Here is a 13,666-nt window from a genome sequence, read left to right as displayed (position 1 = left end):
TACAACAAACAAGCATAAAATTGATTACAAGCAAACGACATAATTACAAAAACTCTGAACCTTCAAATGTAGTATCTCTTGACGGCATCTGAGTTGATTGGTTTTGACCACTCTTGGCCATCCATTTCGGACAATATTAAGGCACCTCCAGATAACACTTTGCGAACCATGTAAGGTCATTGCCAATTTGGCGTGAACTTTCCTTTATACTCCTCTTGATGTGGAAAATGCGTTTGAGAACCAACTGACCAACTTCAAATGTTCTTGGTCTCACTCGCTTGTTAAAAGCACGAGTCATTCTTTGTTGGTAAAGTTGACCATGACAAACAACAGTCATTCTCTTTTCATCAATCAAAGATAAATATTAAATTCGATTACGAACCCAATCGGCGTTACTCAATTCAGCTTCTTGAATGATTCTCAACAAAAATATTTCCACTTTGGCGGGGATTATAGCCTCCGTCCCATACACTAACAAGTATGTGGTTGCTCCAATTGATGTTCTGATAGTCTTTCGGTATCCTACAAAGCATATGAAAACATCTCATGCCAACCTCTGTGATTGTCAATCATTTTCCTCAAAATCTTTTTGATGTTCTTGTTGACAGCTTCTACGACTCCATTCATTTGAAGACGATACACGGTTGAGTTTCGGTGATTAATATTGAATTTCTAACATTTCTCTTTCATCAAATGAATATTGAGATTTTCTCCATTATAGGTAATGATGGAATCCGGTATTCCAAATCTACATATCAAATTATTTCGGACGAAGTCTGCTACTACCTTTTTCGTAACTAATTTATACGAGGCTGCTTCCACCCACTTGGTGAAGTAATCAATGGAAACTAAAATAAACCTATGTCCATTAGAGGCGGATGGCTCTATTAGACCAATGATATCCATATACTAAGCCACAAATGGCCAACGAGAACTCATAGCATTGAGTTCGTGAGGAGGTACTCGAATAAAATCACTGTGCACTTGACATTGGTGATATTTTTGCACATACTTACAACAATCATACTCCATAGTCATCCAAAAATAATCGGATCGAAGGATCTTCTTCGCCAAGGTAAGCCCATTCATATGAGATCCACAAACTCCCACATGAATCTGTTCGAGAAGCTTCATAGCTTCAACGGCATCAACACATCTGTGAAGTCCCATATTTGGAGTTCTCCTATAAAGGGTTTCTCCACTTAGAAAGAAATTGTTAGCCATTCGACGTATTGCTTTCTTCTGATTGAAAATCGCATTATCTAGATAAGTTTTGATTTTTAGATAATTTTTTATGTCAAAATACCAAGGTCTCTTATCTGGTTCTTCTTTGACGTACAAATAGTGAGCGGGTTGTTCTTTCAAATATATCTCCACAGGGTCAATGTAACTTGTATCTGGATGTTTGATCATTAAGAATATAGTAGCAAAAGCATCAGCAAATTCATTCTGTAACCTTGGGGTATGCCTAAACTCGATCTTACAGAACCTTTTACACAACCTTTGCACTAACTTTATGTACGATTCAATCTTCCAATTTTTCACGGTCCATTCCCCCTAAACCTGATGAATCAGTAAATCTGAATCTCTGATTACCAATAACTCTTGAATTTCCTTATCGATAGCTATCCTTAGGCCCATGATGCATGCTTCATACTCAGCCATGTTGTTCGTGCAATGAAATTGGAGTTTGGCTGCCATAGGATAATGTTGGCCAGATTCTGATATTAGGACTGCTCCGATTCCATTTCCTTCATGATTCACTGCCCCATCAAAAAATACCCTCCAACCAGGGTATGCCTCAGAGATATCTTCACCTACGAATGATACCTCTTCATCGAAAAAATAAGTTTTGAGCAACTCATATGCTTCGTCTACTGGATTTTCTTCGAGATGATTCGCTAAGGCTTGTGCTTTTATCGCCTTTTGTGTCACATATACAATATCGAACTCACTTAACAACATTTTCCATTGTGCTAACTTCCCGGTGGGCATCACTTTCTGAAAGATATACTTCAATGGATTCATCTTGGAAATGAGATATGTAGTATATGAAAACAGTAATGTCTCAACTTTTGATCAATCCAGGTAAAAGCACAACAAGGTTTTTCCAAAAGAGTGTAACGAGCCTTATATGGAGTAAACTTCTTGCTTAAGTAGTAGATTGATCGTTTCTTCTTCCCAGTCTCATCATGTTGACCTTGCACGTATCCAAATGCATTATCTGAGACAGATAGATATAGCAACAATGAATCTCCTTCCCTTAGAGGAACTAGCACTGATGGATTAGAAAAGTAACTTTTCATAGCATCGAAAGCTGTTTGACACTCTTCAGTCCATTTTGTCAATATATCCTTTTTCAGCAGCTTAAAAATAGGCTCACAGATCAACGTGGACTGAGCTATAAATCGACTGATGTAGTTCAATCTTTCCAAAAAGCTCATCATTTCCTTCTTGGTGTTTGGTGGAGGTAATTCTTAAATCGCCTTAATTTTAGCGGGATCAAGCTCGATACCCCTTCTACTGACTATAAATACCAATAACTTACCGACTGGTACTCCAAAAATTCACATTTAGTGGGATTTAATTTCAAATTGTACTTGCGCAGACGATTAAAGAACTTCTTCAAGTTAATCAAATGATCCGCACTCTCACGGGATTTGATAATGACATCATCTACGTATACTTCAATTTCCTTGTAAATTATATCATGATACATGGTTGTCATGGCTCTCATGTAAGTGGCCCCATCATTCTTGAGACCAAATGACATTACTCGATAATGATACACACCTCACGGTGTGATGAAAACATTCTTTTCTACGTCTTTTTCATCCATTAGAATTTGGTGATAGCCCGCGTAGAAATCCACAAATGACTGCATCTCATGCTTGGCACAATTATTAATGAAAATGTGGATATTTGGTAATAGAAAGTTATCTTTAGGTCTTGCTTTGTTCAGATCTCTATAATCAACACAGATTCTGATCTTGTCATCCTTTTAAGGAGCTGGAACAATGTTGGCTAACCAAGTCGGATACCGTTTCACTACCATAACTCTGGATTGAATTTTCTTGGTAACCTCTTCTTTGATCCTCAAACTCAAATCTAGCTTGAATTTTTGGGTCTTTTGTTTTACTAGACTGCAATTTGGATTGATCGGCAATTTATGAGACATGATGTCTATACTCAAACCTAACACATCATCGTAAGACCAGGCAAATATGTCGATGTACTCTTTAAGCAAACAGATAAGTTCATTTCTCTGAGCTTTTGTTAAATGGACACTGATTCTAGTTTCCTTAATACACTCATCATCTTCTAGATTCACAGCCTCAGTTTCCTCTTGATTTGGCTTGTATTGCTCTTCAAATTATTTCAATCCCTCAGTGAGGTGTTCAGGTATCATAGCCTCTTCATCATAATCCTCGAACTCATTACCATTTATCTCATTTTGTTCATTTAGCTTGTGACATGATATGATATTGGCATGTTTTAAGTTATTTTTATTGAAATCATAAGCAAACAAAGTCAGATAAGTAAAATATAGACCGATAAGCAAATAATAAGTAAATATCGCAATAAAGGAGGTCTTTATTTAAACCAAAATAAATATAAATTTTGGCCATGACCGTGGGTCAATCTGCCTTTTTTCAAATATCACAAAGGTAATTTAAAGCATAACTAAATAGAAACAACATAAAGGATGGGTCTCGGGCCTCTTCCGGACTACCACCGATTTAAAAGTAAGTAGCTAATATGCCTTTATCTACCAAGACGAGTGAGGGACTAAGAGCGGTGTGGATGTCCAATTAGTTAATTGATCCTCTGGCTCATTATCACGGATGCCTGATGTCCCCGTTTCTTCCTACGAGATTATGTCAACTTCCTCAAAAAGATTCTATATTCCTTCCCCAAGACTGCTACTATTCACATGTTCCCGTATGGGAAATGACAGATACAAGTGAGGTATTATCCTAGCCAACACCCGATCAACACTCCTACTTATCACATCTATCTCATCGTCTTCTGTGGGGACATATCCCAAACCTTACTTCAATCCTCTATCGAGAATCTGAATAGGCTCGATGATTCCTTAGAGGTGCTTTCCCAATTTGAATCTTGGCTCAAAACTGCTTTGGAGCATGACAGTGGCTATCATTTTATAAACATAAGGCATAGGAGGCTATGGGGCCAAATCATCGCCAGTGGCATTTACCAACTCCTCTGTGTAGAAGTCGATACCTCTAGTAATATCATCAAAAATTGGCACGTCACCATTTGAATGACTTCCTTCACCATAACCAACCACCTCATGGTCATTTTTCATAAATTTTATCATCTGATGGAGAGTATAGGGAATGACTCTAGCCATATGGATCCGGAGTCTTCCTAATTATAGGTTGTAGCTGGTGGTGATGTCTATCACCTGTAACTCTACAACGAAATCAGCAGGACCTACCTGAATACCCAAGTTCACAACTCCTAATGTATCTCTTTTACCCCCATCAAAAGCTCTAAAATTAACTTAGTTCCGTCGAACTTTTCCTAAATCAAAGTTCAACTATTTGAGAGTTGACAAAGGACAAAGTTTAAGACCCAATCCATCATCGATCAATACCCAATTCATGATCTTATCCCGATACTTAATAGTGACATGAAGAGCTTTGTTATGCATCACACCTTCAAAAGGTAACTCTTCATCGCTAAAACTGATGCGGTGTCCTTTAATGACTCGACTCACCATAGCAGCCAAATTATCTCCATATGTACCCACGAGTACGTAAATGTCATCCAAATCTTTCATCAAAGCTTGTCTGTGCTGTTGCGAGCTCATCAATAATGGCCACACTGAGATTTGGGCAGGTACTTTCTCCAGATGTTTCACTATTAAATACTCTTTTGGCTGCATCTTCTGCCAAAACTCTTCAGCCTCAACTTCACTGATCGGTCTCTGTTGTTGGTCTCTCTTATGCCATCCTTGAGCCAATTCTTCTGGGGTAAAACACCTACCAGACCTTATTATTCTCTGAGTTGTCGCAGTCTCGATCCCAAACATCTTTTGATTAGGGATTTCTCTCGATACCGTAGCAATAACTTTTTAAGGTATCAAAATCATAAATTTTGGCCTCTCATCTATGCTCGGCAAATCCACATCTTTTTCAAGACTAATAGGATAGGCTTGGACTATAGCCTTTCCTAAACACCAATCTTCTTCCATCTCAACAATATTGATATCAACCCTGTCATGATTCGACAAAGGATTACTATTTACATTAGGAGTGGAGGTTTGGAGAGTGACAACCTCACGATCAATCAAATCCTGAATCTTATGCTTCAAATTGATACAAGTTTTGGTGTCATTTCTAACACTGTTGGAATGATATGGACATGTTCTATCAGTTCTGAAGAACCGAGAGATTGTATCAGCTGGTCTAGGTACAATGGGGTGAACAATGCCTGTATCTCTCAATCTTTTGAACAACTTAGTCCAACTTTTCACAAGAGGTGTAAAAGTCCTAGTAGGCTTATTTTTAAAATTGGGTTGAGAAAGGTTGTAGTTATTTTGTGGGAATGGGGGTACATGATGATAACTCAGACGATTTTGGTGGAAAAGTGTGGGAGTTTGGAATCTTAAATACGGTTGGGATTGGTAATTTGGTTGTGGAGTCTGGTAGTTTGGCGGGGTACTTTGGTATTGTGGAGCTGCGTAATTAGAAGGTGGAGTTTGATAACTTTGAGGCGGGACTTGGTAATTTGAGGGTGGAGTTTTATAATGGGAAGGTGGGGTTTGGTAATTCATTTGGGTATAGTAAACTTGATATGAACTTCATGGATCTCGCGGATAGGCCTTGAAAGGTACAAATTTTCTGGGGTTGCTGTTGGCGAATCTCTTCCCTTCAAGTGTGTAGGAGATGGCAAATCATCCTCTTTTTTCCTTTTTAATAGTCGTGAAGACCCAATTGAGGAGGCTACACAGGCTATCTTTCCAGTCTTGAGCCCATCCTCGATAGTCTCACCTACCTTGACTATCTCGGCAAATTTTTCTCCAATGAGCAATATTAATCTTTCATAATATTCGGGCTCCTACATGCGTACAAATACTTCAATAATATCTTTTTCTATCATGGGAGGTTGAACTCTAGCGGCCTCTTTCCTCCATCTATATGCATACTCGCGATAGCTTTCAGTGGATTTTTGCTTGATTTTCTCCAAAGAATAACGGTCAGGAACAATCTCCACGTTATAAGCAAACCTCTCGATAAAATCTTTGGCCAATGCGTTCCAATTAGACCATTGTTTCATTTTTTAGGAGGTGAACCATTCCAATGCCTCCCCACTTAAACTTCGGCTAAATATCTGCATTAGCAAAGCTCCGTTCTTCCTAAATCCTACTAGTTGATCACAATATGCTCTTAGATGAACCAAAGGATTTCCTGTTCCTCCGAACGTCTTAAATTTTGGCACTTTGAACCCCTCTAGAAGGTCCAAATTCGGGTGGATACACAAATCTTCATAATTTAATCCTGCAACATTCGGTGCGTAATGAAACTCCTTCATAGTTTTCATGATCTCGTCTTTCATATTTAATTTGGCTATCTATTCCTTTATCCTCCACTCTCTTTCATGTTCCTCATAGTGATCAAGTTAGGAACCATTGGCATAGGGTTAATTTGGGATTGGAATTTTTGGAAGTCTTTGATCTCGTGTAATAAGGGTGCTCAGCCAGTTTATCAACATAGATCAATTCTAAATACCAGATAAAATAACAATAACTCAAAAACAAATATGTTATTCCTTGTTCATAACATGTAATGCAAAATATCACATATAATGAGACAAACAAACACATAAGGCACATAAACAGTTATTGCGCGTTCTAAACAAATGTGTGATCCTTTTATGCCAAGGGTAGGCTTAGCGAATTGAAGGATGTATACGTTTTCTTAAGCCAATTTATTATCCCCAAAGTACTTTAAAACATTCAAAATGTTTAACAAATCTCAAAAATAGGTACAGAAGTTCAGAATGGAAACAACAAAACAAATCACAAATAAAAGCAATCCCACGCAGAGGATGATAATGAACTTTAAGCTTTTTTTGATCCTTCACTAAGTTTGGTTCTCTTGGCGATGCTCACTTCTTCCCATATGGCATATCTGTCTACCCACAGATGATCTCTAGCTAACTGAGCCCCATCTTGATGCCTGAACCTTTCTACGAACTGGATCTGTTGCTCCATGCTATCATCTAACTCAGACATGCACTGTCTCGCTCTTCGTAACTCTTGATTTAGCTGGGATATGACTTTGGCATCTTCTAAATGTCAGTGTTAATGATCCAACACATTCTTCTCATACTTCTCTTGGAGCTGATAGAGTCGAATTTAATGTTTAGCGCCAACATTTGCAACATGATGAAGGACATTTGTCCTTGGTTCGATGATTCCGGTAAGGTTTTTCTTTATCCATTCCCTGTACTCTACAGAACACTCGGGTTGAAATCTATTTTGCAATAACTCATCCAACACCCTTCGAGTTTTCCATGTTCTAAGTATCTGTTAGCAAAAGAGACTTGGCCACTTTCGTGGTCCGTTGTGAACTTTCTCATATTTGCAGTTTGTGGAAGTTCATGTTTTTCCTCTCAGTTGTCTAAGGACTCAAGTTGGGGCATACGGTCAGGTTCCTCTTAATCCAGTTAATATCAAATAAGGGGCCTTTTTCCCTCGAATCGTTATTTGCTTTGATAGCACCATACTCTCGATTGACCATTGCTCATTTTCTTCTCTTAATACCTGAAACCTTGGATACCAGAATTTTTGACCTCAAGTTCTGTGAAAATGATTACAATATAACCACCAACCGTGACCTTCAAGTTCGTTTGGTCGTCTCAAAGGATCTCTATGTTCTGGATAATGAGCTTTGAGTAAGTGTCTCATCATCCACCACTGAAGTATCAGATTACATCCTTGAAAGAATCGTCCACCATTTTTACACTTATCCAAAGCTCAATAAATGCCCGCAAGAATCATGGGTGCCAAAGTATAGTACTTGGTTGCGGACCCGTAGTACACTTGAATGCATAGTATAGTTTGGGCCGAGAAGGAAATGTTGTAAATAAACAATAAGTGAGATGTGTTGTTTTAGAGAGGTTATGGATTTGGCATGGCGATGAAGGTGCGATCAGTACCCTTGAAAATCTGGGAGTCCAGAATGAAAAATAGTCATGCGCGAAAGCGAAAGGTGAAGATCGAGGATCGAAAAGGGCAAAACAGTAATGGTAAAAGAAGGACGTTTTACGAAAATGTCTCGGAACCTGTAAGACCTTGACTCGCTCGTGATAATGTAATAAAGGTCATGCGAGGAAATGGACGTGATTATATCGGCATTAATGCATCCAATTTCATCAAAGTTACAAGGTGAAGCGTGCTCAGGTGGGAGCAATTTTAGGATGGGTGACCCCTCTGGGAGGGATGCAAGAATTCTATATATTCAGACATAAGAGACAAATGAGAGGTTAGAGTAACCTACGGGGAAAACTAGAGTTATGGAATGGCTGGAAACCTTAAGAGGCCGTGTAAGACGAGGTAGACTAGACTGGTGAAAAGGAAGGAAGCGCGACATGGCTTTCGGATTAAAGTAAGTTAGAATAGCGTTTGGAAATGTTTGTGAGTGAAATGGTAGTATATATATATTTGTATACGACATCTCATTTGTGACTGATTGATAGACAAGTGAATCCCAGCAGTCAGTGTTACGATATATAGAAGGCATTAACCAGACGGAATTCAAGAGGCAGAGTAAAAGACATAGGCTGGAAAGTCCTAACAAAGTGGTATTCGGGAACAGAAAAAAAAGTGGGTACATAGAGACTAAGGAGCTTCTAAAGCGGATGTATTAAATGTTCATATATGACATCTATAAAGGAGACCTCCCCGACGTATTATACTACACCATAAAGTCGGTTTAACATTCGAGGACGAATGTTCTAAAGGGGGGAAGGATGTTATATCCCGCACTTTTGGGCATGCGGAAAGAGGAAAAAAATTATTTTTAGCTTGCAAGGAGTAAAGTTGTGAATTATTTTATTCATTTTAATTAGTACCGGTGTGATATTCATGGAAAAATTGGTGTGAAAATACGGAGGAAGGCCGAGGGCAAAATTGGAAATTTTGGAAACTAGTTGGTGAATTACTAATACGACTTATGGTTTTGTTGGGCTCAAATAATGATAATAATAATAGGAACTAAGTGATTGGGCTTGGAAAACAAAAAGGAAAACAAGAGAGGCCCAACACAAGGAAAGGGCCCAAGTCTTGGAACTTAGCCCATTAATTAAGTGGCTTATATATATATATATATGTTGATGACTTCTAAGTCATATTTATCCATTAAGTTTTCTTTATCAACAAGAGGATTCAAGAGAGTTCTAGAGAGAAAGGAAGAAGAGAAACTTGAAGCTAGAGAGAGAGAGCTCGGTTTTGGGGGAGAAAGAAAAGGTAAGTCTCCGATTTTGCTTCGTGAATTAATTATCTAGGGTGTAACAAGATGTTATTAAGGTATTGGTAACGCAAATTTATGGTTTGGAATAGCCCAAAAACATTACCAAACAGCCCCAAAGTTCTAGCCGCGCTAGGAGAGCTTCCGAGGCAAGTTTTGGAGAGTTTCGGTAAAGGTAAGGTCTCTCCTTTCAAATTGGAGTTTATGATGTTGTTATGAGGTGTATTACGTGTCCTAAATATGGCTGGAAGCAGAGAAAATGTATAAGGATGCATGATGTTGGAAACTACTAAATTAAAGTCATAGTAGCTAAATCGAAGTCGCGTAGTGTGTTGTCGTTGGGGCGCTGCGGGTGCAGCTGGTTGGGTTGTATGTTGCAGGCCTTTAAAGTGTTTTAAAAAGGGTGTGGTTTCTTCTGGTTGCAGCCACACGACCCCCCGGTTGGTATGGTTAAAGATTTTATGAAATAAAGGTTAAAAACGCTATTTTGGTATCGTAGTTTTATGCTAGTTGTTTGGAGCTTGTGTTGTTTAAAATTGAGGTGATTTGATTGTATATATACTGCTGGTTGTTGTTGTTGATATGGTTGTTTACATGGTGGCCGAGTTGAGATCTCGGGGATTGTGTATTTATAGGGGAGATGCTGCCGAAATTTCGGCAGATTAGAAATTAATTTGTTTGAAGGAGTAAGACGCGTATATGGTGATGAATCTAATGACTATGTCAACTCTCTTGAATGTAGAAAAACAAGTTGGACATAAGCGTAGCTAGTAAGGCGCGATACAGGTATGTAAAGTTAACCGTTCCTTCTTTTGGCATGTCTTTGGCATAAGTATGTAAGGCTTACCCTTCTTTTTCAAGGCATGATTCCGATGTTATGGTTTCATAAGTGCTTCCATATATTCTTTGTTTTCAAAAGCTAGGTGTCAATGGTCCCAAGGAAATGACTACTTTTTCCTATAACCCGTCAATCTTTTCCAAAATGTCTATAGTTTCCCAAAACAAAGGTTTACAATATTACAAGCTTTTATGGCAATGACGATGGATATGTTTTACAACGACATGGATGATGTCGAGGATGAGAATATGTCTATTATGGCTAAGATAAGAACGGCTTCATGTATGTAATGTTTACTCTTCTTTCTCTTGGCATGTTTTGACATAAGTATCTACACTTTCTTTCGGCATGATTTTTATGAAACAAGTATATGATATTTTATACAATTTCAAGGAAGTCTTATTCGTAAAGCCACTAGGATGGCCAATTTTCTTGAGTTTCCAAAGAATATTTTTCTCGTGCTTAGATACGTGTATATGATTCCAAGAGTTTTATTTTGATATAATCCATGGTAATTTTTGAAAGGTACTTGACATGACTCTTATCTTGATTTTGAATCATAGCTCATTCCGATTATTCTACGAGTCTTGAAAATTGGTCCTATGTGCATATGTATATGATTTGGCGTCTTACGAGACTGTGACCTTATTCTACGTTCTCTTAATATTATCCTTCGTTGATAATCTCATCTTATAATGATTGTTCCTTCAAGGTGAGACAAAGAGACCATGGTTAGTCTATAATACAATTGGAGGTTACCGACCTTCCGTCACTTCAATAAATATACGACTTTCGTTGGGCTCTCGTGCATGCTGTCTATATGTATATGTATATGTATATGTATATGTATATGGGGGATATAGGGAGGTGTATATGTGGCGCTATAGATGCATTCCCACCTAATCAGTTGGAGTAATTTTCATCCTGGATGCGGGATGCCCGGACGCGGGACATATGTGGGCACGCCGACGTTGTTCGGTGATATGACTTTTATTTTCTATGCATATGAAAAAGAAATGTTTTTTAAAGATAAGACAAGCATGCATGGCATCCGGCCTAAAAGGCACACATATGTACAGGTTACCCTCTTATCTCATTATATGCTCTATGATTCTATGATATGGTTATTCATACCTTATGTTCTTTGTTATGCTGATTTTCATGACTTACATACTCAGTACATTACTCGTACTGACCCCCTTTTTCTCCGAGGGATGCGTTTCATGCCGCGCAGGTACACCTAGATGAATAGAAGCTATTATAGAAGATGTTCCAGCGGGGTTAGCAACTCCACTTGTTCCTGGAGTGCCGCCGGGTCAGATTATAAGTTCTATGATGTTTCATACGAAGTTAGAGACTTTGCAGACAGAGTCGTGGGTATAGAGTGTCAGCTTTGTAAGCGGCGTCACCAGCCGATATGTTATTATGTAGTATGTCATGAGTTTATGAGATGATAGATTTTGGGTAGCAAGATTCGGAAAGCGTAGCTATGTTTTTCATTTCTTTTTGATGCAAAATTCTAAAGAGATTGAGAATGTAATATGAGTTAGCGGGTTCGCTCGGCTCCGAGCACGGGGTTGGGTGCCCATCACACCCTGTTGAGATCGGGGTGTGACACAAATACCTTTCACTTAACCAAGTCTTCTATAGAGACTCAAGGATGATTACCATATAGGGAACAAGGCTATAGGGATAGTTGGTTTACAAAAATAAGGAATTATTATAAGCCTCAAATTGGTTAGCTAAGGATAAGTACAATGAATGGTGGGTTATATAGGCTTAACACAAGGGTAACAAAGAAATCCTGCAATCTTTTCCTTCCCTAAGAGAGTCCTAGAATTTTGCTTCAAGTAATACCAAGCCAAGTTCTAGATCCTTCAAAACATAAGTACTACACAAACTATTCTCACCCATACAATATTCAAAGATTGATATGATCTAACTTCACGTGACAACAAGTGCATTTATTTCTGAAAAAGTGCAATACAACCTATAGATAAAAAATAATCAACCCGTCTCCAACACTTGTTCAACTACTATGGTAAAGAACCAACAAGATTTTTTTTTCAAACAAAGCTAAATAGAAATTAATAGCATGTATGTACAAATAATCCCTCACCCCCACACTTAAATTATGACATGTCTCCATCACATAAAAAAAGTAAGAGTAAAGGAGACTTCCCTAAAAATCCTCGTTCCATGTCGAATATAGTGCCAAGATCTAGTTTGCAGGCCCTGCCAAGTGCTCTCAACCACGCCATGATCTTCCTCTCAAATTTATCAGTCTTCACACTAGGCTCATCCATTGTTTTGTTCAAATTACTCAGTGATGCCCGCATTTCTACTACTCCTCTTCTAACCTCAAAAATCGCTCCTTCCATGAGGATCCCGATGCTGCTTGTGAAGTTGTAAAAGGTGGTTCAATAGTGATGTCCTCCTTTTCATGATGTGCATTCTATGCATCAGCCATCACCTCGGGGTCATCACTGGCTGACTCAGCAACATGTGTCAGTTCCTTTCCAATAACAATTTTGCCGACCTCGAATAGGTGCCTCTTTCTTAAGTATAATATCATCACTTCTCTTTTTAAACCCGGAACGTCTGCACAACCGTGTGACTAAGGATGGATAAAAGAAACCATACTTTCGTATAGTACCTTTTTTGAACATCTCATCCTGAATTATTAGCGCTGGATCAAAAACAAGCCCCCTCATTAATCAATAGATAAGGGTCGCTCCAAATATATGGACCTCAGAAGTGTTCCCATTAGGAGTGAGACGGTTATTGATTATATATAACCAACAATTTGCTGCAATTGTCATGCTACTAGAATGGAACTTGTGATCACGTGTAATCCATTGTACATTCTTGCTCGGTACGCATAATGTATCCGTCAACAATCCATATTTATAAGGCTCCTTATTATATATATCCTAATAAAGATCATCATATTCCTCGGAGTCAAACACTGGAATATTATAGGCCGTGAGAATTTCTTCCAATGAGAAATCAACCTTTTTTTGATGAACTATGCACGCAAAGTCCTTATGATTTGGCAAATTTGCGTAGAACTTCTGCACCATTGACTCGTTTGCCTCTTTAGGTTCTTCAAAAAATATCCCCAAATTTTGATGCATCACATTGCTATAAACCTTCGGGCACTCTTGCATTAGTGAGGGAATATCAACCCATTTTTCCGATATTGATGTTTTTGTGGATTTCTCTTCAAAATTATAAGATTCCTCAAAACGTTCATAAGTGGCTTAAGAATACCTTGGGAATAGGCCACTCATGTAACGCATTATCCTTATTCTTTTTGGAAAGTTCG

At 38.4% G+C, this 13,666-nt stretch overlaps 1 protein-coding gene across 1 annotated transcript; it reads right to left on the bottom strand.

The window, feature by feature from the left end:
- Positions 1-909: 909 nt before the first annotated feature.
- On the bottom strand, positions 910-2,773 carry LOC129894655 (uncharacterized). Its single transcript, XM_055970326.1, has 4 exons — positions 2,549-2,773; positions 2,130-2,366; positions 1,564-2,028; positions 910-1,449 (listed from the first exon to the last, which is right to left on the bottom strand). Exons 1-4 carry the CDS (start codon positions 2,771-2,773, stop codon positions 910-912), a joined length of 1,467 nt encoding a protein of 488 aa, XP_055826301.1.
- Positions 2,774-13,666: the final 10,893 nt, after the last annotated feature.

Source organism: Solanum dulcamara, chromosome 7, assembly GCF_947179165.1.
Source record: "Solanum dulcamara chromosome 7, daSolDulc1.2, whole genome shotgun sequence".
NCBI lineage: Eukaryota > Viridiplantae > Streptophyta > Magnoliopsida > Solanales > Solanaceae > Solanum > Solanum dulcamara.
The sequence above is the reverse complement of the archived record's forward strand: the minus strand, read 5'-3'. Positions and strand labels throughout refer to the sequence as shown.

Excerpts from the sequence above, each read along its gene's own strand:
- LOC129894655 (XM_055970326.1), bottom strand. The coding sequence starts at position 2,773 with ATGTCATTTGGTCTCAAGAATGATGGGGCCACTTACATGAGAGCCATG. Across the intron at positions 2,367-2,548 it reads AATTTTTGGAGTACCAGTCG|CTGCTGAAAAAGGATATATT; the intron begins GTAAGTTATTGG and ends CCTATTTTTAAG. Across the intron at positions 2,029-2,129 it reads AGAAGTTTACTCCATATAAG|ATGAATCCATTGAAGTATAT; the intron begins GCTCGTTACACT and ends CTCATTTCCAAG.